This window comes from Tachypleus tridentatus, chromosome 2 (assembly GCF_004210375.1).
Source record: "Tachypleus tridentatus isolate NWPU-2018 chromosome 2, ASM421037v1, whole genome shotgun sequence".
In the NCBI taxonomy this organism is placed as follows: domain Eukaryota; kingdom Metazoa; phylum Arthropoda; class Merostomata; order Xiphosura; family Limulidae; genus Tachypleus; species Tachypleus tridentatus.
Genome location: NC_134826.1, coordinates 61,258,306 through 61,280,611, shown reverse-complemented (window position 1 = coordinate 61,280,611; position 22,306 = coordinate 61,258,306). Strand labels below are relative to the sequence as shown.

The 22,306-nt window shown below is 33.0% G+C and overlaps 1 protein-coding gene across 5 annotated transcripts in view; it reads right to left on the bottom strand.

The window, feature by feature from the left end:
* Positions 1-22,306, bottom strand: part of LOC143243950 (uncharacterized) — a 92,694-nt gene that overhangs the window by 39,791 nt on the left and 30,597 nt on the right. For 2 of the 5 annotated variants that reach the window (XM_076487811.1, XM_076487813.1), the window contains exons 2-5: positions 21,988-22,124; positions 18,827-19,047; positions 7,302-7,567; positions 173-322 (exon numbers count right to left, since the gene is read on the bottom strand). In XM_076487811.1, coding sequence (XP_076343926.1) covers positions 173-322; positions 7,302-7,567; positions 18,827-19,047; positions 21,988-22,124 — 774 coding nt within the window. The remainder of the gene's footprint in view (positions 1-172; positions 323-7,301; positions 7,568-18,826; positions 19,048-21,987; positions 22,125-22,306) is intronic. The other 3 variants (XM_076487812.1, XM_076487814.1, XM_076487815.1) reach the window with 2 other exon arrangements.

The following is a 22,306-nucleotide window of genomic DNA, read 5'->3' as shown; positions in this document are numbered from 1 at the left end:
ACCAACAAATAGTGGAATTGACCTTCACATTTTTAATGCCATCATGGCTGAAAGGGTGGGCATGTTTGGTGTGATTTGCAACTATCAGTTTGTGAGTTGAGCACCCTACCACCTGACTATGCCAGTCCTTAAATCACCTATATTTGAATGTAAAATACATAGTTGTCCTTACTTTGGTGCAGCAGTAATTAGATGGAACAACCAAATCTCGAACCAGGAAGGTGTGTGTCAGAGTTTCTGCTAGACTAACAGCATCACTTTCGCAGCTTTCTCGTGCTTGGCGGATCAGATGAACCCCTTGGTGGCAGCTACAATGAGCAGTCTAAAAGAAATAAGAAAACAGAATAGAAAAATTGGAAAATATTAATACACACACACATAAATGTTTACCAACTCCTCACTCTAATTATTTAAAGACAAATTTTTTTATTAGTTTGGTAATGTCTGTAATGGGTAGTCCAAAATTTCAACAATAAGACAACCTAGAGAATCAGTGGCACGGACAATCTTACAGTATGAAGTTATTGGTTGATAAATTTAAATATTGTAATTACCATTTCTGACACTTAATTTTTAGCCTTATTGTAATACTTTTCATATCTCAATGACACTCATGCGGATAAGCTTAACATTAAAATTTAAATATTATGTGACTACATCTGAAAGGTGTAACCTTAAAGATTAACTTAATGAAAAAAAAAAAAAAGTGTTTGAAATTGGTAAAACACACATCTATGACAAACATTTTGGGTAAAATCCCTTCGATAAGCAGTTTAAACTGTTTTCTATATAACAAAAAAAAGGCTTAGACAGGATTGTTGAAGAGTTAGAATATAAAGACATTCTAAATTATGTACGTACAGCAAGGAGCACATTAACAAAAATACTGTTGCACAAAACATTGTTGAAGTAGTTTTATAATCAGTTTTAAAAATGGAAAACAAGTAATAAAGTGATAGAACCTGGATTTTCGAGATTAAAAGGTCACAGAAAAGTAATAAACATAAATCCCAAAAATGATAAAATAATAATAATAATGATCATGGAAATATGTGTAGACAGTGCTGAGTTAACAGGGGTGGTAAAGAGATGTTGAGAGATGTAATCATTTAAAAGATAAACATTAATTAATTCTGTGTGGTGCAAGAAAACTTGGTTCAGATATATATGGTAGGCTTTGCTAGTCATACTTGTGGGGAAAATGTAATAAAATGAGTACTCTCATGTCATCAATTTCATTCTAGTTGTAGTGTTTGGGGACTGGTTGGTTGAAAGTGCTGTTATGTAGAAGTCAGAGATGTTCATGGAATCTTCATGCAGTTTCCCAAATATTGAGTTGTTTACATATACAATAACTATCACCTAAAACACTGAAAAAATAATAATGTTCAGGCCACATATATGTGTTTTTTTACGAATTTTGAACATTTTTTTCATTAGTTTTACAAGTCTTGTACTCTATGGTGTTTTATCTTAAAGATTACTTAGTTGTGTTTAGACACTATTTGTATATTTGGTGATATATTTAATTTTTACTGCATTACTTTGTTTTAAATATAAGAGATATGTTTATAACCATTCAGTAATCCAAATTTTTCATTTAGTTTTATTTTTATATACATAAACATTAGTTTTTTCTGTACTACTTGTGCCATCCCACTACACAACCCTATAAACAGATAATAACATTCGTCGTAATTACTTACTGTGGATAATAAACTGATTTAAACTATACACTGTTGCCTTTCTATTGTTCTCTATTCATTTTTATGGAGGATTACATAATGTCTCGCATACACTGGGTTTTAGCCTTTTTAAAGAGTAAGGACTCAACAGTGCATGAATCATATGATTAGTTTGTATGTTTTGTTTTTTAAACTCAAAATGTAGGCATATTAATAAGTAGAATTACACATGAACTTTTCTTTATGTTAAAATACCTTTATTTGAGTTTTTAGTCCTCTTACCAAAGCCATCATCAGGTAGCATTGTACTGAGCAATACAATTCATTTACTGTGGAACACTACTTTCAAATGTGTTTCTAAGCAACAATCATAACAATAACTGACATATAGTATTCACGTTATTAACCATGTTGAAATTATGATGAATATAGATGATTAATTGATTACTTGAAGTTAATAAACATAAATAAAATAAAATAAAACTCCAGGATTTATATAACAAAATAAATAAATTGTTCATACTTCATATAATACACTGTAGAATTAAAGGCTTAATTTTACACTGAAACCATGACAAATAATATATTTTACATATTTGATAACTGGTGTCTATGGAGTATTGAGTACTCGTTGGTCATTGTTTTGATTAATTCTCACTGGTGGTCCACTGTCTTGTACTTGGACAGTAATAGATTGACATTTTTATGTTTGGTGTTTTCTTATTTGTCTATTATTTTTATAGTTTTTTTTATATATGTTTACATGGTGTTCTTTGAACCTTATCTGTAATGACCAATTGTGTTTCCCCAATGTATTGTTTACTACACCCCCACCTGAGCTATTAACCACATTTTTTGCAAGATCACTGTGAACTAGGGAGATTACTTTTGTAAGATGACTTAAGAAAAGTACAGTGGTATTAAGTTCATTCATTATCCTATCAAGTGTTCCTTCTATATCTGGTATATAAGAAACAAAAATGTTGTTATCTTTTCACTGTGACTGTCAGGTGAGCCATCAGTTGGAGAGACAAGTGAACCATACAACATATGGTGAATTATTTTCTTTGGATAACCATTACTAAAGACACAACCTACCTTCTGGAAATCTTGGCTCAAAAGAACATAGTAGTCTTTTTATAGATTAAAATGGCTGAAAAAAACCACTAGAGGGACATTCTAAGCTGTCAAACAGTTACTCACTGAAGTAAGTGTATATGAATAAATAGAGCCACTGTTTGATAAGCCATATCTCAGCAAAATAAAAAGATACAAGGTTAGTATTTTATACTCTACCTTTTTAATATTAGTAATCTGACATCAGAAACATCTCAATTTAAACAGTACTGTATTCAACACACCATATGACTTACTACAATCTATATTTAGGTATGTCATTTTAATATTTATTTTTAAATTAAAAAATTAATTCATAAATAACATTAAAGTTGAATTCTAATCTACAAATTGATTCCAAACTTATTGACATAAATTCACAAAATAGTAGTTCAATAAAATTTTGGACACAAGTCAACAAAAACGATGAAATGGCCTTTGACCCATGACCCATCACAAAAAAGTTAAAAGCACACACTACATGAACATTGTTTTGATGTCCTCTGAGTATGAATGACATCAAAATTATGTACATATAATGTGCTTTTAAAGTGGAAGATATTTGTGGCTTTAATAGTTTTTTAAATTGTGTAAACATAAAATGCTGATTTTATTAAGCTTTAAATACCCATGTTTCAATTTTTTGTAGATGGTTGACATATCTTCAAAGATGTATTTTTAATTAATAAAAAATGAGTATCAGGTTTATAGCACACAACATAAAAAGTCAGCCACTATTTTTAACACTTAATAACAAGTGATCTAAAGAAAATGCATCACTAAAGGTCTAAAATAGCCAGCTCATCATGAAACAGTTAAATGGGAAGGAAATGTAGTTTCATTACAGCAATCAATCAAAAGTTATCAGTCATAAACAACAGTAAAAAAAAAATACATGATGATAAATACTTCACCAATGTACCTAAACAAATGAGTTACAGAAATAGTCAACCTGAACTGACTCAGAATGACCCCTTGAAAACTATATGATTGATAATTATAAAGAATGTCGTGTAAAGTAAAACAGTTTGTAAGAAATTTTCACTTTGTGCTCCAAGAAGAACATAAAATTCTGAAACTTATTAAATAGGAAGATACACAACATTCAAGGTGCACTAAGAACTCAGTAACTTTAGTGATCTATACTGGTGCTGTTTCCAGCAGTACTGGTATCTAAAAATAACTTCTACCACCTGTGTAACAGAACAGCAGTCATGCTTTTCTCCATGTGATTCATGAAAACCAATACTGTTTACACACAAGTACTTGAGACAAAAACAGCTTGCAGAATGATGAAGTAAACATGCACATTGAGAGTAAAACACTAAATGAACTTTAGCCATGGTGAACATCTATGGTATGCTAAAGTAAAACCTTCTGCACTGTTAACTCTGGGGTGTGCATGAATCATACATTGGCACACACGTTTTCTTTGTGCTGATGAAGGAACAAGTGAATATTATGAGAGGGGAGGGGGTCTGTGGAGCACTAGTTAGTGGGAAGAACATTATCTGGACCTAAGCCACCTCAGCACTACGATTCTCAACTTGTGTTATGAAATCAAAATTCATTAAATCAAACCTAAATATCTCCTATTTATGAGATAACTAAGTACAAACATGAGACTGCAAATATTTGGATCAAGAGAGGAACTCAATCATGGGTTTTCCCTTGAAAGAGGAAAGCAAGGAAAAGGAAAAGTGTAGCAGTTGCTCTTAAAAGAACAGAAAACAAACAGATGAAAGGAAGGATGAACAATGAGGATCAGAAACCCAATTAACCAAACCTTCCTCCATATCCACTCATGGATAAGCAAAACCAATTTCATGTTCTTTAGTGATAATACAAAAAAATAACTGTAGTTGTCAGAAGAGTACCCAGTTTCTCAATCAAGGTATTGATGCAATGCAAGGATATACATGTTATGGTTACCACACATTGTGGGACAATTATGTAAACAGTAGATACAAGGTCTATGTTTTAGCATCTTGTAGCCTCAGGTAACAATGACTATTATTTCAACATCACTGAAATTACTAAAGGGCAATTCCATCAGGCTAACAAAAGTCTGAGGACAATAAACATTTCCTACAAATGTACACCTCTGTGCAAATTCATTGAAACAAAATGGAAAATTACAATTTTTTTCAATTTTTTGCATTTTATTTATGAGAATCCAAAAATTACTCACAAATTAATACATGATATGACCTCCTTTTTTTCAGAAGATCATTAATCTGCTTTGGCATCGAGTCCATGAGTTGACTACAATCTTTACTAATTTTTGGATTGCAGTAACACACCTCAATTATGGCCTCAATTAGCTTATCTTTCATAGTACAGTCTTTTCCCCAAAGTCTTTCAATAGGATTTAAGTCCAGAGAGTTTCCAGGCCAGTCCAGCACCTTTATTCGCATTGTAGTCATAAAATTCTTCACAAGTTTTGATGTGTGGCAAGGAGCCAGATCTTGCTGAAAAATGCCAGATCCATCTAGAAATCTCTTTTTCAATTCTGGAATGACTCTTCGCTGCAAAACTTCGATGTACTGTGGTCCTCGCATCATACCTTCTACGATATGTAAGCCTCCGAGGCCATAGTAGCTGAAAAAGCCCCAAACATCTTCAAGGGATGTTTTACAAACTGATTAATGTGAGATTCTCAAAGTTTCTCACCTGGAAATCTGCAAACATGCAGACTTCTTTGACCCTGTAGGAAGAAATGAGTCTAGTCACTGAATAACACCTTCCTCCATTGTTCTTGTGTCCAGTTCTTGTATTTCAGGCCCCACTGATACCGTTTTTCCTTCATTGAGTTGGTAAAACGTTGTTTTTGACTGGTCTCCTTGCTCTTCTAACGCAATTTCGAATGATGTAATATTCCTCAAAATTTTGTCACATATCCCAAAAATAGATCAACGTACTGCAAAACACAGCTAATGGTGCCGTCTGTGTGAAAAAATGACTATTAAAGGAAATCGGCAGGTCCAGAGAGCCTACACCGGCCGCCATGCTGAAAATATTGTAAAATGACCATTTGTTTCAATTAATTTGCACAAGGGTGTACACCTCAAACCAAGCTAATCAAGCATGTCTGTGAGAGTCTTACCCAGAAGTTCCAAACTAATGATGATACCTCAGTGCAAAGGCAACCATGGATGCTTAAAAAGCTCCTCTGAATGACTTTATGTCATAGTATCTTAAGTTCCAATATATATCATAAGATGATGATGATGGATACAGGTACAGATGAATACATTCTTATCATCATAGGGTACTGCTTTTGCTGTTATCAAACAAATAACCTTAATGAAAGATTTTAAATAGAATATTAAGTTGCACATAATTCTTGCAGCATATAGGTTCTAGAACTGAGCTGCCAAATTACCTAAAGAAGGGTTAAAATAGTATCCAACAGAGGATGCAAACCATAATACTTAGCCAAGTTGAATGGCAAAATTAATAAATGAAGAACCCCAGTTAAAATCACACCTAATTCACAAATCACAACAACATACTCGAAATGTTAAAAACAAGACTTATGCATTGTTTCTAGTCAACACTGATTAATGCACAAAAAGGAAAGATTTGAACATATAATGTTAAAATGAACTATAGAAAAAAGCAAGTGAAACTAGCCTTAGAATGTGTGTGGTATGATTTCACACAAATTCTTCTGTATTGTATGATTTACCCATACTCCATAGGGTTGCCTTTCTGATTAACTAATGACATTTATTAGTTGGACCAGTAAAGATGCAACCTCAAGAAAATTTCTTAAATAACTATATTTATGATCTGTTCCTCCACAAGTGTAATAATAACCAGCTTCAAGAAACTCTTATCATGCTATGCATAATCAAACACATCTTTATGATACAAATGGATGAATATTTTGCATTAGAAAAAGTTGTTATATACCCTTCTCACAAGTGATCAATTTATGGTGCATAGCACTAGCTACCAAACTTCAAACAATTTCAAAATGTATTTGTACGTATATACAAACACACATGCATCATTCCACTGACTTTAATATAAGCTATGGTATTCACAACTTGTCAATTTGCATATTCAAAATAACTTTAATATAACACACTGAACCCTTTGTACATAGAGTGTTAGCTCAACACAGCATCTACCTGTCCATACGTCATATCTATGCTATATGTAAAGCTCAATATAATTTTATGAAAACTTAGCTGGCAGATATAAATTTCATGTTACTTATAATGCAAAAATATAACAGAGAGCAATAAACAAGGGGAAGTTCTGGTGTTAAGTGATGACCACTCAGATACATTTTTTTTTTTTTTAGTTCAGCAAATGTGAACAAAGTGACAAAAATTGATGCACAACTGTTGTATCTCTTGTTCTTTTGAGTAAAAAATATTATGACATCACACACTTCTTTATGTAGTGAAATAACATAAACAAATTATTTTACAAAAACAAAACAGAAACACAGAACTAACATGATGACAGAAAATAGTATTAAACTACCTCTCTGACTAACTCTGAAACTTTTCCCATTCGATGTAGTAGAAGTAAATGCCAATTAAAAATGGCTACCCTAATTTCTTGATCTTTTTGTAGTGGGCCATGCTCTCTTGAACCTCCTGAAATAGTTTCATTCAAACTATCCATACAGTCAAACATGTTCTGGTTGGTATTCTTACATAGTTGACACAGTTGTAATGCTAAGTCTTCTTGGTTTTTGGCAATTAAATATTCTATTCTCTTTAACAGCATATCCAGTGGTGGAAGCCCTGAATTAAAAAAAACAAAAACATTTCAAACATTTATTCAACAGTCCATGTCAGTACCAATTTAAAAGATTCATATAATATGATAAATGTTTTACTCTGAAATTCTAATATGTAAAATAGCCTTAAAACAGGAATATATCTAAAATCAAATGTACAATCTTCTATTTATTGGCATCAGCACACTTTACATACAAGTTTTTTTTTTCACAATACACAGTAACTAATACTTGTATATTTTTAAATTGCTATCTCTAGTTTATAAATAAATGTTGTTGTATTTGTTAGAAGGTATATCATTTTAACTTCTGTTAAAAAACATGTATTAAGATAGATTGAACTGAACAAGATAAGTGGTGTAAGTTATATGACACAATGAGACTCAACCACAAACCACCACTTCCAACACAAGAAAAATATCCTTCAAAACACTTTATATAAACTAACATTTATTTCATACCAAAATCAAATTTATCAAACATAAGTTTATTATACTAAGAGTAAAAATGTATACTTCTAACACACCTTTTACAGGTTTCACATTATTATACTAAGAGTAAAAATGTATATTTCTAACACGCCTTTTACAGGTTTCACATTATATACACATAAAAAAAACCAAAAACATTCAAATTAAATGTGTTATGTTCTTGGACCAAGTAAAAGTATAAACTTCACATTTTTTTACAAACTCTTTCAAACCAGTTACTAGCATAAACCTCAAAATCAAACTTTCATGGATAAACAGTAAGTCAACACAACCTGACACCTGGTGGGAAAAGATGGTATAGATAATTATATCAAGTCTTATGCTAAATCCTATAAACTTTTATGTCAAGATACATTTAATAAATTTATCCCAAATTAATAATCACATTTAACAGTTCTTCACACAGCCTTTCCACACTTACAAAGGAGCACAGCTGGCTGTGAGAAATGATTACATAGAAGCAGTTTTGAAGGTTATAGATTGCCGAGTACACTAAATTCAAATGATTTAGGGATGTCAAAATGTTACAACTTCTAGTCGTGATCTGTAAAAAGACTAAGCTTTTTGATAATAGTTCTACAGCATAGTTTCTACTCTAAAGTCTCATGCTTGAAGTACAATACTTCCCCTTCAGGTTATCTGTAATCCATACAAGTGTAGGAAGATGACAGTTTACTAGCACCCTCTTTAATAGTCCAATCAAACAGAAATTCTAGTTTCATCCACTGGCTGGATCATTATATTTTCATATGGAATATCAGGAATACTTATTTCATCCTTCAGTTGCTTAAGGTGTGAGACAACTGGAAGGGTACAACTGATAGCCTTATCTTGATGAATTAGCATTTAGATTGCCTTGTTTTGCAATGATGATGATTCTTGATTATTGGTTGGTTGGATGATTTAGTGTTTTATGGCACAAAGTAGCTAGGCTATCTGTGCCAAATGTCCAGTAAAAAGTTAAAAATAAAGTAAATGTAGTAAAATTCATAAAAGGAAATTAAGGTAAAACAAAACAGCATTGAAAAACATAAATAGCATAAAACCAACGTTGACACCTAATCTACAATGTTAAGAGAGAAACCAGAGTAAGAGAAGTTGTAAAAGACTTTCTGTAGCATAATGGTAATTATCATAACCAGCCAGAAAGATTAACGGATAAGTACAAGAACCACCGTCAATCACCTGAAGTTGGCCTTTCCGGTCCTGGTTATGTGTCATTATGGCCAGTATCAAAAAGTAAAGTAATAAAAGTGTTAAAAAACATGCAGCAAAATTGTAATAATAACTCACCAGGACAACTAACGGGTAGCTCAAACAGATAGTTCAAACAGCAGCATTAGTCCCCTGAAGTTGGCCTTTCCAGTCCTGGTGTTGAGTAATTAAATGTTATGGCCATTTTCCAATTTCAAATCTAACTAGAGAGATTGTGACTCTTAAAAGGGAACCACAATAAAAAAGGTTTAATGAAGAAATATAAAACACTTAAATTACATTAAAAAGATTAATGGCTGTTAAAAAAACGAAAAATTTTATCATGGTGTACAGTGTCACCATCACCAATAACGCTGTCTAATGTTACGGACAAACCTTGGGATAGAACATGTAAGAAAGAAAAGAGGTGAACACTCTGCCTGAGTCTTGATGGCCATGAAGGTGGAGAAATAAGCAGAAGTTCTAGATACCCGGCAAAAGCCTTCACCTAGAGTATCAGCGATACTCCGGACATCAGTTACTTCTTGGCCGTGAGAGAGTAAGATCGAGACGAGGACAGAATTGTAGTGCCCACTGACTTTTCAAACCCTGGGTAATATGACCTTGGAACTGGTGGTAGAAGATATGTTAGTTGTGAACTTAATCCAAGATTCCTTCTGGCTTTGACATCTTACCCACCTAGCATGTGCACGGGCCTGCTGGAAAGCGATGTGGTTTGAAAGTGTGGGATACCTACGGAAAGTATTCCAGGCCTGTTTTTGAGCCTTCCATGCCATGTGGTAGGCAGGATTCCACCACAGACAAGGATATAGTGGAAAAACGTGTCGAGGTTTTAGGAATACAATGAGCAGCTACTTGTATAATACCATCAGTTACTGCTGCCACACAGTCGTCTACTGATGGTTGACAGACGATTGCAGGATCAAGTTCTGCAAGAGCAGTGAAAGTGGACCAGTCTGCCTGATCCAGCTTCCACCGAGCATGCAGGTAGGGTGATGTAACATCGACCACAGCCAGTCTCCCTCAAAAGTATAGGAAAATGATCACTGCCTTGTGGATTATTGTCAACCCTCCATTTTAAATGGGAGAATAATGAAGGGGAGCAAACCGAGAGATCAATAACAGTAAAGGACTGACTAGGTGCATGAAAATAAGTGGAAGAACCAGTATTGAAATGAAAAAGGTGATCAGAGAGCATATACTCTACAGAGCAACCTCTCCTATCAATAACAGCACTTCCCCAGAGGGGATGACTTCCATTGAAGTCCCCCAGGATTAGAAAGGGAGACGGCAACTGTTCAATAAGAGCATCAAGGTCTGATTGATCATATGTCTCTCCAGGTGACAGGTAGAGAGAACAAACAGTGATGGTATGACCCAAGGAAACACGGATGGCTATGGCCTCCAAGGGTGTGTTGAGTGAAAAAGACAGAGTGGGCACATGCTGATCAACCAATAGTGCCACCCCTCCATGTACTCGCCCATCACACAGCCTGTCATTTCTGTACAAATAAAACTGCCAATAGGTAAGTGTATCAGCAGGTTTTAGAAATGTTTCTTGTAAGGAAAGACATACAGGATAGTAAGAAGCAATCAGTGTTATTTGATATCTTCCAGATTAGAATGTAAACCTCGACAGTTCCATTGTATCAAGGTGGCCATTTTTAATGACATGTAGGCAAATTAGCTGGAGAATCCTTCTGTTTATGACCACATCTTTTTTCTTTATTGTTCTTATTTGGGGAGGTCTATCGACCTCAATGGATCCTGCCCTGGGTTGATTAGGCAGGTCTTTGTTGTTGAAAGGGGATTCCAGTGACTGAGGACAAGAAAGAATGATTGTTTTGCAACTTGGAGTGGGAGAAAAAGATGTATCTGAAGAAATGCCTGTACCTGGAACAAAAGGATGTGGATCATGGGGTTTGTTGGAATGTATGGGAGGAACAGAGATGGGTGTAGAAGTTGATTCATCAACTTTTTTAACCATGGAGGTCAAAAGGTTTTTCATTTATTTCAAGAATGATTCTCTTGGAGGTACAAAGAGATCTGTTTGCACTCCCACTGTAGTGGCGGAATGAAGTGCAGCAGCATATGTCCGAGATGAAGTGGTGGACAGCAATTTTCGAGCCTCAGGATATGTAATGTTATGAGTTGTTTTCAAATGCTGCACCTCTTTTTCTTCCAACCATTTAGGGCAAGAACGAAAGTAGGAAGGGTGAGAACCATTGCAGTTGACACAATGTGGGTCTGTTTCACACTCATAGGCATCATGGTCCTTGCCACCACAACAGGCACATGTCAGGGAACCACGACATGATGTCTTTGAGTGGCCAAACCTCTGACATTGGAAACATCGGAGAGGATTTGGAATGTACAGCCATACCCTGCAACTTAGATAACCTGCCTTGATGGTGGCAGGTGCACGTGGTGATGTAAATGTCTAAACGAGGATATTTGTCGGCAGTGTAACTCCATCTTTGCAAGTGGAGATGCACCTCACTGCAGAAACTCCTTGAGTGGAGAAATCAGGGAAAATCTCTGACTCAGGGACATTCTTCAAATCCCTCTCAACAATAACTCCTCGTGATGAATTCAAGATAGCATGAGGGGTAACCTCAATAGGTACATCCCCAATAGCCTTTGAATTCGAGGAGTTCACTGTGTTGGGATGTGGATGTTTCAACCAATATGTCTCCAAATCGAAGCTTCTTTACTGACTTTGGAGAGCCAGCAAGTCCCTCCAGTCCCTTCTGAATAAAAAAGGGGGACATTTGCCCTAAAGGTTTTTCTGAAAGAGAATGTAGGATGAGAAAATGAGGTAGAACTGGTGGTACAGACGTTGAAGATTACTGATCAGTCTTCAAGTTTACCTGTTGACTGTTTTTTCATTATTTTATTTAAATTTTTGTTAGGGGGATCCATAGGAAAAAGAGAAAATTTCGGTGCCCACTGACCCCACCCACCATGGAGCCCTATGAGGGGATGCACTACAATGTTAAGCAAGGACACTGCAGCAACACCAGGGTTTCGTGAGCACTATACCCAAACACCAGCATCAGGCACAATGTCCACAACACCCGTTGGGAACTTCCAACACTGGTACTTGGTTGACTCTTGCCCAAGTGGACCAGCCGACTGACCCAAGGGGGGCCACCCAAAGATCGCCCATCTGCAGGAATTCAAGGCCAAAGTGGTGTGTTAGGGTTGGACCCCTCAACCACCAGGATCCTCTCCTCCCCTTCATGGGTCGCCACACCTGGCAAACATGTAGGTGGATGTTTAGATCCCAGAGGTGGTAACCTGAAAGAACAGAACCTTCCCTGGGAGGTCCCCTCACCATGTACAGGAATCCACACCAAGGGGATTCTTGATTATGTTGTATACTGTTATTCAAGAGAAATATTTCTGCACTAAGCTTTTAGGTTTAAATGTCATGCTTTACTGGTCATGACTGGAGTATCACTTATTGCATGCCTTTATCTGGATGATTCTGGTGCTTTAAATTGATCCATATTCTTTTATTTCTCAATGATATTAAATACAAATGATATTCTCATCCTGAAAATTCTAAATTCTTGGTCTTTAACATCAGTGTATGAATGTTTAGTGCCAAAAAAAGACTGTTACATAATACTCTCAAAAGCAATAAATTTTGAGTAACATCTTCCTACCTGTGAAATTCCACGTAATTTCAAAATGTAGTTCCAATACATTTTGTTGCACTGTAATTTTATATCAGCTGTGGTTATTATGCACACTTTCTGATTTGCATATTTAAATTTGTTCAGCATAACATATTTAATCCTTTACATTCTTCCTCAAAAAAGTTGAATCAGACAATATAACATCGCAACAATATCACATTTATGTAATATGCTTGTTTGTCTGTCTATTACAGAAACAATGTGTGTATGTGCACATGCATGCATATTTAGGTAGTAATTTGTACGTACATTATTATGACAGACAAAATCCGAGTATTATTATAATATACTAGCAGAGACCCAAAGACATTTGCACTCAGATTAATATTTTTATAGCTACAGTACTTCTGTAATACAGGATTTCTACAGTAATAATAAAAAAAAAAAAAAAATTATAATTGCATTCACAAAAATCTTGTTGGTATGCCTTATAAACATATGCAGCAAGAATTTTACCCCAAAACACTGTGCAAGTGCCTGCCTGCTCCAGAGGTGGAAAGTTCAACAAACAAGTCATTACAACAGTTCTAGAACTGAAGAAATAACAAACAAAAGGGTGGATGTAAATATTCTTTATTAACCATTTAGTGCAGTAACATGAAAAGAATGAAGTTTTAAAAAATGTCTCACATTAAGTCCCAGAATAACATCATAAGTTTATTTACAGAGAGCATGAAGTATAGTGTAGTTTAGTCCTAACTAAGATAATGCAAAAAAACATACATGGTACAATGATAATATAGCTCTTTATCAAATTAGACCTAACATTAGTTAAGGTTTATATAAAGTATGACCTAAATACAAGTGGACGTAAAAAGTTTTGTGCCTACAATTACATTTCATTTGTATTATTCTACAAGCCTTTTATTTAAAGTACAATTGCAATAAAGATACTAATTTGACAGCAAATGCTTTGAGGATCTATGCTCATCACTATAATAATAAACAAGAAACTATAAAACACTATTTCTGTGTTTAATGTAATCAAGAAAAATAAGGGCATTTATCACTTTACTGTTCCAATCATTACTTTCAGTCTTTAATCAGTGCTTACAGCTAGATCATAAAAATTTCAAAAATATTCATTTACTGAAAATTATAATTTATCAAAATAGAACAAAAATGTCACAACTCCTTTCTTTAACAATATTAACCAAGCATTATTCTTATTTTACATGACTGTAGATCTCAAAGTAGCACACTGTAAGATTATCTAATCATGTATATTACACTAGAAACATATATATTACCTCTATTTTTAGAATAATAAATGAAGAATAAAATTACCAAACAATAACAATAACAACTAGTAAGTTGAGAATTACATTTTCCTTGTAGATAAAGACTAAGACTTTGTTTTCAGTTGTAGAAAAGCATTATATATCATACTTTAACTGACCATCTGTCAGACTATTATCTGAAAGGTTCAGATCAATTTCAAGGACTTTCTAAGCACACTCAGAATGTTTTTTAAACACTTCTTAACATAGAATCTATGCTAAAGTCAACTAGATTCCACTGAAATATTATAAAACTCATATTTAGTTGTTCTACTTACAAATATATGCTAAAATGAAAAGAAAGACTTTATTTATTGTACTCAACAACATTAAAGTTAGATATATCAATATATTATGATATTACAATACCTTAAACTACTTTTTGAAAAAATAAACCCTTTAAGCCCTGGGAATTCCATTCTAAATTTCAAGGATATGTATTCACCCTCATTACTATTCCATGCACACAGTTTATAAGAACATGACTTTTGTTAAAGACAGCATAACTCATTTGATTATGCAGGAAGTGTTATGAAAGAAAAACATGCTATCATACAAAGTAAACAACAGATAAAACACTGTCATTGGCTTTACTTTCACAAAGTTCACACCCAAAACTACAAAAAAGATTGGTATACTCAGTTCAATTACAGTTCTATAAACATTGTTGAATAACATTACTTTTTAATGTATGGCTTTTTATGGTGCAAGTACACATTATTTTTATGACATAAATATTTATGAATCATTCTTCCTGGATACATACTAAAACTTGAACAATGAGTATTTTGTTATAGTGCTTAGATACATTATTAGTATGTTTTTGGAAGGCTACACTTGTTTGATAAAGCAGGTGATATCAAACTGTGGTTTCTAGGAGCAGCAACATAATTGAAAAGGTTCAACAAATTTGTTTTATTTTCTTTAGATTTTTAAATGTAAATACTAATTCATTCAAGACAGAAACTTCATCTTCTCATTCTCATCTGGCTGTGCTACAGGGAAGGCATTAGCTTCTTGTTTTTCAATTTGCTACAGATTTTTACACAAAGCTATACAAGGACTTGCATCCATTCATAACTTCAAACAAATAAGACTAGAGGAAATGCAACCAGTCAACAATACCAACCAACTATTAACTAACCAAATAGCAGAATTTGACCAAGACTTTTTTTAATACATTTATTACCCCAAAGTACAAAATTCATTTTTGAGTTAATGGTGTACGACTCATGGATCCTTGGATTCTCACTCTAGGTATGCTAATTACTGAGCCACACCTAGCCAATGTTTTTAATATTCTACATGCATTTTGATTAAGTGTCTCAAATTATGAAATAATTTTCAAATGAATTTGTGTGTAGAACTGCATTTGTATTTCTGTGTCTTTTTTAATAGTTGTTACTCTCAGTTGATATATTTATAGTTGTTACTGAAAAATCAGGAAAGAAAAATTAGAATATTTCTATTGAAAAAGCAAATTACAATACATTACAGAAAAATTAAAGTACTGTAACTCTGAGAGAACCACAGCAAAATAGTCTTAGTAAATAGAAAATTAACATTTGTTTTTGAATATAACAATTCAATACATTATTGTTATTGGCATAAATATATTATTCAGTCTCAGGAGTTTGAAATGAGCTGTATCAGTAGGAGTTTTCAATTATTTTAATAAAAAAGTATACACTTTAATTCTTCTAAGAAACAGCACCAATGTTATATTTTTGTTATGAGACAACAGCAATACAGTGTGTATCAAGGTAAAAACTTTTCAACATATGGAAGAACGACCCTGCAACTTGCCTTTATTAAACTCCTTCCACATACCTGCAGTTCTCATTTAAGTATTTACTTACTGAAAAAGTTAACATTTTCCTAAACTTAAAAATATATTTCCAATAAATAACTCTTCTAACAAAACCTTTTCTTGAGTAGTACTGTCCTCTATTAGCACAAATATTATGCTCACCACTAGCCTTGTACCTTCCACTTCTTTCTACATATCTGTGTAGATTATCATGCAAGAACCCTCCACAAGCGAAAGTGTTACACTACCCCTATCGTAACGAGCATCCTCTCAAACAATGCACTTGTTAATCACTTCCTGATTGGTCATGACTAAGTCAACCAATATACTAGAAATGGTGAAGGCAGGTACAAAATGTAAGAAGTAAATATCTATGGGAAGTACATTTTTAGTTTAGAAAAATGTCAACTTCCAATACAACATCTCACATTGAACTAGTGAAGTGTCAGTGAGAATACAATCTCCCCTTACAAAGCACCAAAGAACCACAAGGCATAATAAAGAGTTAAAAACAAAGGATACCACATCATTTCCGAGCCAGGTGTGTTCTTTGACATTCAGGAATATGTTACCAAAACATAAAGGGTGGAAACTTGAAGGGGGCTCAAAAAATTTCTCAGCAAGAAAGGACCTCCAAGTGTAAAGAAACTAGGACACAACAGACAATAAATGGGAGTTTGACCAACACCTCCAACATAAATTACACTATGTAACAAAATTTTTTACTTTTTCTTGTTCCTGGGCAGAAAGTGTTATTTCCCAATTGCTTATGCCTAAAGTAAATGGAAAAGACCTACTTATCTCTTCAAACTTTGCTTTTGTGACCTGGGAGAATATAAAAAAAATATGATGGCAGACTATATATGGGGGCTGTTACATGACATTATAATCGCAGATCTCAAAAAACTACTCACTTCTAAACATTTTTGTTTATTTCTGTATAACTTTATAGTATAAATACATGCAAATCTTGATTCATATGTTATTTTATTCAGACCTTATGTAAATGAATATGTGCAAATTTGTCCATATTTACATAGAAAATAGGTCAACTTCTAAATTTCATTATCCAGGTCACAAAAGCAAAGTTTGAAAGGAATAATGGCTATTTTTTGTACTTTTACAATATAAGCAATTAAGAAATAACACATACTATCAATGAGCAAAATTTGTGTTACATAGTGTTATATATGTGACATGCAAAGATATATCAATGTGTCAAAGATGAGAATCAGATGAAACTGATTAACCAACATCTGGTGGCATATGGAATTGCACATCAGGTCCATACAGGAAAAGCCTCAACATTACAGTCATCTAGCATTGTCACAGGTCAAACAGTGCTTAATCTAATCCATAGTTAATGGGCAAGAAGCCCCTGTAAAGGAAAAGAAACTAAATACTTTCCAGTCACAAAGAGAAAGGGGTGTTCATCTGTAAAAGGTGATGAACTAGAAGAGGCAGAGAAAGGAGAACATCTACAGCAGTACAAGTCCAATTTAGCCACCAGGCAAAGGCTGTCAGTAATAGAGAGGGAATGGTAAGAGGAGCATCCAAGGGATCCAAAAGAAAGCTCCAGTGATCAATTAAAGTCCAATGAAAATGGCACATGGAAGCCCAATTCATATGAATGAGGGCTTCAAGAGATAGAACCTTTCATGGAGTAGGACAGGGTGAGGGGAAGATCTTGCAAACAAGGCATTCCAAATCTCTCAACCAAAATGGAGAACAGAAACTAGGTAGGTGTGAGGAATGACTTCTCTACCTTGATGAACCAACTGACCTCAGCAGCTTGACAAAAAAGAAACTGAGCATGGAGGGCAGAGTCTGCCCATAAGGATGCCAGCAGATGCCAGTCATCCATGCAATGGTGGAAATGAAAACTGCAGGAATGAAGCAGTCAAGCAACTGACTGAACAGTATTTGTATCTTTCACGATGCACTTAAAACATAAATAACCCTACTAATATCCACACTGGTAATACACTGTGTAAATGCTATCTCCAATAAATTATTGCATTGTTATTTTTAATAAGTCTAAGAGTATTTTGTTTTTTTATGACAACCTCAAAACCAGATATGGATATCAAAAGAAAATGACTGTCAGTTTTGGGAAACCATACAGAAATTTAAAGCACTTAGGGTAGTATATTCCACAAAATTGCAAGATTCAGATGAATGTAAAAAAAAGAAAAAAAAAAGGTTAAGATGAGAAAGAGAATAAAAATTCATCTAACAAGATAGTCAAAAATTCAGATTTACTGATATAGGATAATCGTCTGAATTTAATAGATAATGTACAGTAACACAACTAAATTTGAATTTAGTAGGCATAAACAAGGCCCGATAGTATCAGAAGTACAGTTTTGTAGCATATAACCAAAATTATTCAAACTACATGTCTCATGGAAAAAAAAACTATAAAAATTTTCTCAGGAGTTAAAACAAATTTCTAATTACAATAGTTATATCAATAAATATTTTTATGGATAGTTCCTGAAGATGCCTTCAGCAAAAAATTACACCTAAAAATTAAGGCAGAAGCCATAAATAGGGAAATTAAAATCTTAATTTCATCAAAATAATATAAAGTATATTCAGTTCAATTATATATAGAGTACTGTCAATATGGTACCTGACACATTTAGATAAAATACAATCTTTGGCATGTATAGTATCACATCTGTGCAAAATATTTTTAGATTTCAAACCCAGTAATCAAAATTATCTTGAGAATTTAATTCAAAATATGTTTTTACCAACCAATTTTATTAGAATCACAATCTCTCTTCAGCATCTCCTGTAACAATGTCATTCCCCAAGAATTCTGAATTGCTATGGATAGCATCTCACACAGCTGGCCTGCTTCATCAACCACCTTAGAAACCAAGGGGCTGCAATCCTTGATTACCTCCAGGATTTGCTGTATTAGTTCAGGGTTTACATCAGCCCACTGTTTAGATGAAATTATCAGGGCTGTTTCTCTTCAGAGGCAAAGCAGAAAATCAGAATTAAAGGTCTCAAAATTATATCACTTTATTTCAATTAAATTAATGTTTTATAAGCTCTATGCACTTAATATGCACAATTGATAAAGGAATTTAATTTATTCAATTATCAAAATTTCTTAATATTTAATCATTAATATATTCTTTTACTAACAAGTATTACTATCATAATAAGTTTAATTAGTTATAACGTCAGTGAAATAACAATTTATAGAATACTGAATCCAACAAAGAATTTAACAAAATCATAAAATACAGGAATAAGATGACCTAAAGGGATTCCATCAGAAATAATGGAAAGTAAAGAATTGACTGAAATTGTAACTGACAAATAATAAGAAAAAACTGAAATAAGATAATTACAAAGAGGAAAACAGCATTAATTTTATCAAAACTAGATAAGTATTTAAGAAAAGTTTAAAAAGAAAATGACATTTAGTTGGAGCAACACAACCAGAAAAAAAAAAAAAGAAGAAAGGTACTGGTGTTGAAATTTCTTGCAAAGCTACTCAAAGGCTATCTATCTGCATTAGATAAATGTAACTTCTGTAACTTTGAACAGACTGAAGTTAAGGTGGTTAGTCATCTGTACCCACCACTTTTCCAACAAATAGTGAAATTGAATATCTCATTATAATGACCTCACAATGTCTGTGTTTATCATTGGATTTTGACTGCAAATCAAGATTCTTAACATTAAACCAAACCAAGAAGTAAGGAAGGAATAAAAATGTCTCAGAACAGCTGGTATGGATATTAACATTTCTACTGATAAGCAGAGAACAACATTTCACCCTTCCTATGTCATCTTCAGGAAGATGGCCTAGGAAGGTCAAAACATTGTTCTCTGCTTATCAATAAAACTGTTGACACCCATACCAGCTGTTCTGAGACACATTATTATTTCAAGTGGGATTCTCATCAGCAAAAATTAAGGAAGTAATAGAATGCACAAGTAAAGAAGAAACAGAAATAAGAAATAATGAAAGTTGTGAAAAGCAAAGGGAAAGAAAAGAAAGAAAGAAACAAGATATAAATAATACTGGATAAAGAAAGAGAAAAATGTAGTAAAGAAAAAAGGAATTGCTAAAAGAGAAAAGATTTAAAAGCCAAGATAGGATTATATCTAATAAAAACAGAATTTAGTATTTGAAGTCATTGAAGGAGTGTGTATGTGTGTATATATATAAACACAATCACACACACAAAAATGCTTCAGTAAAGGTAACAGAGGTATGGAAGAAATTGTTTGATGTAGAAAACACTGAAGAAAGAATGTAAAGATGAAACTTGATAAAACAGCAGATAAAGAACAGGAATTTGAATATGAAAACAGAAAGTAATATTTGATCATGGAGAAATTATAAAAAAGATCCAATAAGAGAGAGAGAGTTAGTTCTTAAAACTGAGAAATAAAACTAAAAGAAAACAAGAGACAAATGTTAAAATGAAATGTTGCAGGTATAGTTAATAAACACAGTTTGGGAATATAAAAAAAACAACAAGGATACACTCATTGTTGTGCAAAAATGACAAACAGACAATGAAGATTTCAGAGGAAAACTAGCTCAAACTTTTAGGGGATTCACAACATGAATAGAGACAGAAATAAAGGAAGAGCAAAAGATAAAACACTTGAGGATAAGGAAGGATACTGGATGGTTGGAAGATAGACAAAGAAAAATGGATGTACAGGATGATAATAAGTTATGAGACAAAAACAGAAAGTGAAATAATGACAATATATTATAAGGATGAAGGCATCAAAAACGATTGTACTATTGTTTATTTACTCTACAATTTATGTTTACTAGTTACTGTTTGTCATTAAGAGTTGAGTAACATTAAAAATACTACACTACTAGTTTTAGATGTTCATACACAAATTTATATGAACATATAACACTTCACTTTTAATAATACACCACCAAAATGTTCATCAATGTGGGATAAAATTAGGTTTAAAATTTCCATCAGTATTGTTTCATTTATGTTTTAAAATCTTATTAAGCTAAAAACAAACATAATAACAATATTTTGACTACTTTGATAGATGGAATAATTGAAAACAGTAATTCTCAAAAGCCCTAATTTCAATCAGTTCTTTATTTTCATCACAATTAATTTAACCATAATTTCACTTAGTTAATTATTTTCCTGACAATCAATATAACTGGAATTTCAAATAATTCATTCTTGGAATAATCAGAAACACTAATTTTGTTTAATCAGTTACTTTTGTGCCAACTGATTTAATTACAATTTTGATTAATCAACTGTTGGAAAAACTGAAAATAGTAATCAGAAATAAGCATAACTGAGTTACAAAACAAGAGTTGGTAGATTAGGTTTCTAATATGCTTGATAAATGAAAAATATTATCAATGCTGAATGGATTAACGTGAAAGGTTTTAACCAAAGATAATTTATAAGGGAATTTTCTTTTGAGGAAATATCAGTCATGGGCATTACCCATAAGGCCAAGATCTGTGCCTAACAACCTAAAATTCTGGATCCTGAGAGTAGAAAATGACCATCCTGTCCAGGACACTTCAGTTCTCTTACCCACAGTGGAACTTAAGACACTCTTAGTTTTAACATATGGCCTCCAAAACAATTATAATGCAAAAATCTGTGATACCATTTTGTTTGAAATATAAATACTAAAATTATCTGTGCCATGAATGAAAATGTTTATTTCAAATGATTGTTTACTTTCTTATACCTTAATTGACAATAGTGGTATATGCAACTTATATGTCTTTAATGGTTCATACACTTTCAACTAAGATAACTGTATTTCTTTCCTAGACACATTTTAAAAATAATTATTTTGTTAAATTAAATAAAACCATATCTTACTCTATCTGAAAAAGAAAGACTCAACCGATTTTATTAATTAAAAGTACCTCCTACCTGTATAAAACATGAAAGACATTGGATATGCCATCCAAACTTTGAGCACTAGCAGCCAGAGACCGCCACAAAACAACCAACAAAAGCACTTTTTCTTCTACACCTTTGTTTTTGCAACTTTGAAGCTGAGTAAATACCTAAAAACATCATAAACAATGTACAGTATTTTAAAGTAACAAGCTCAAACTTTATTTTCATATTAAAAATAAATATATACCTAAAGCAACTCATACAAATGTATGTTCACTTATTTAAAATAACACCATATATAAAGTACCTCCCCAACACCCAAATTTTCTTAACCATAATCTGAAATTCT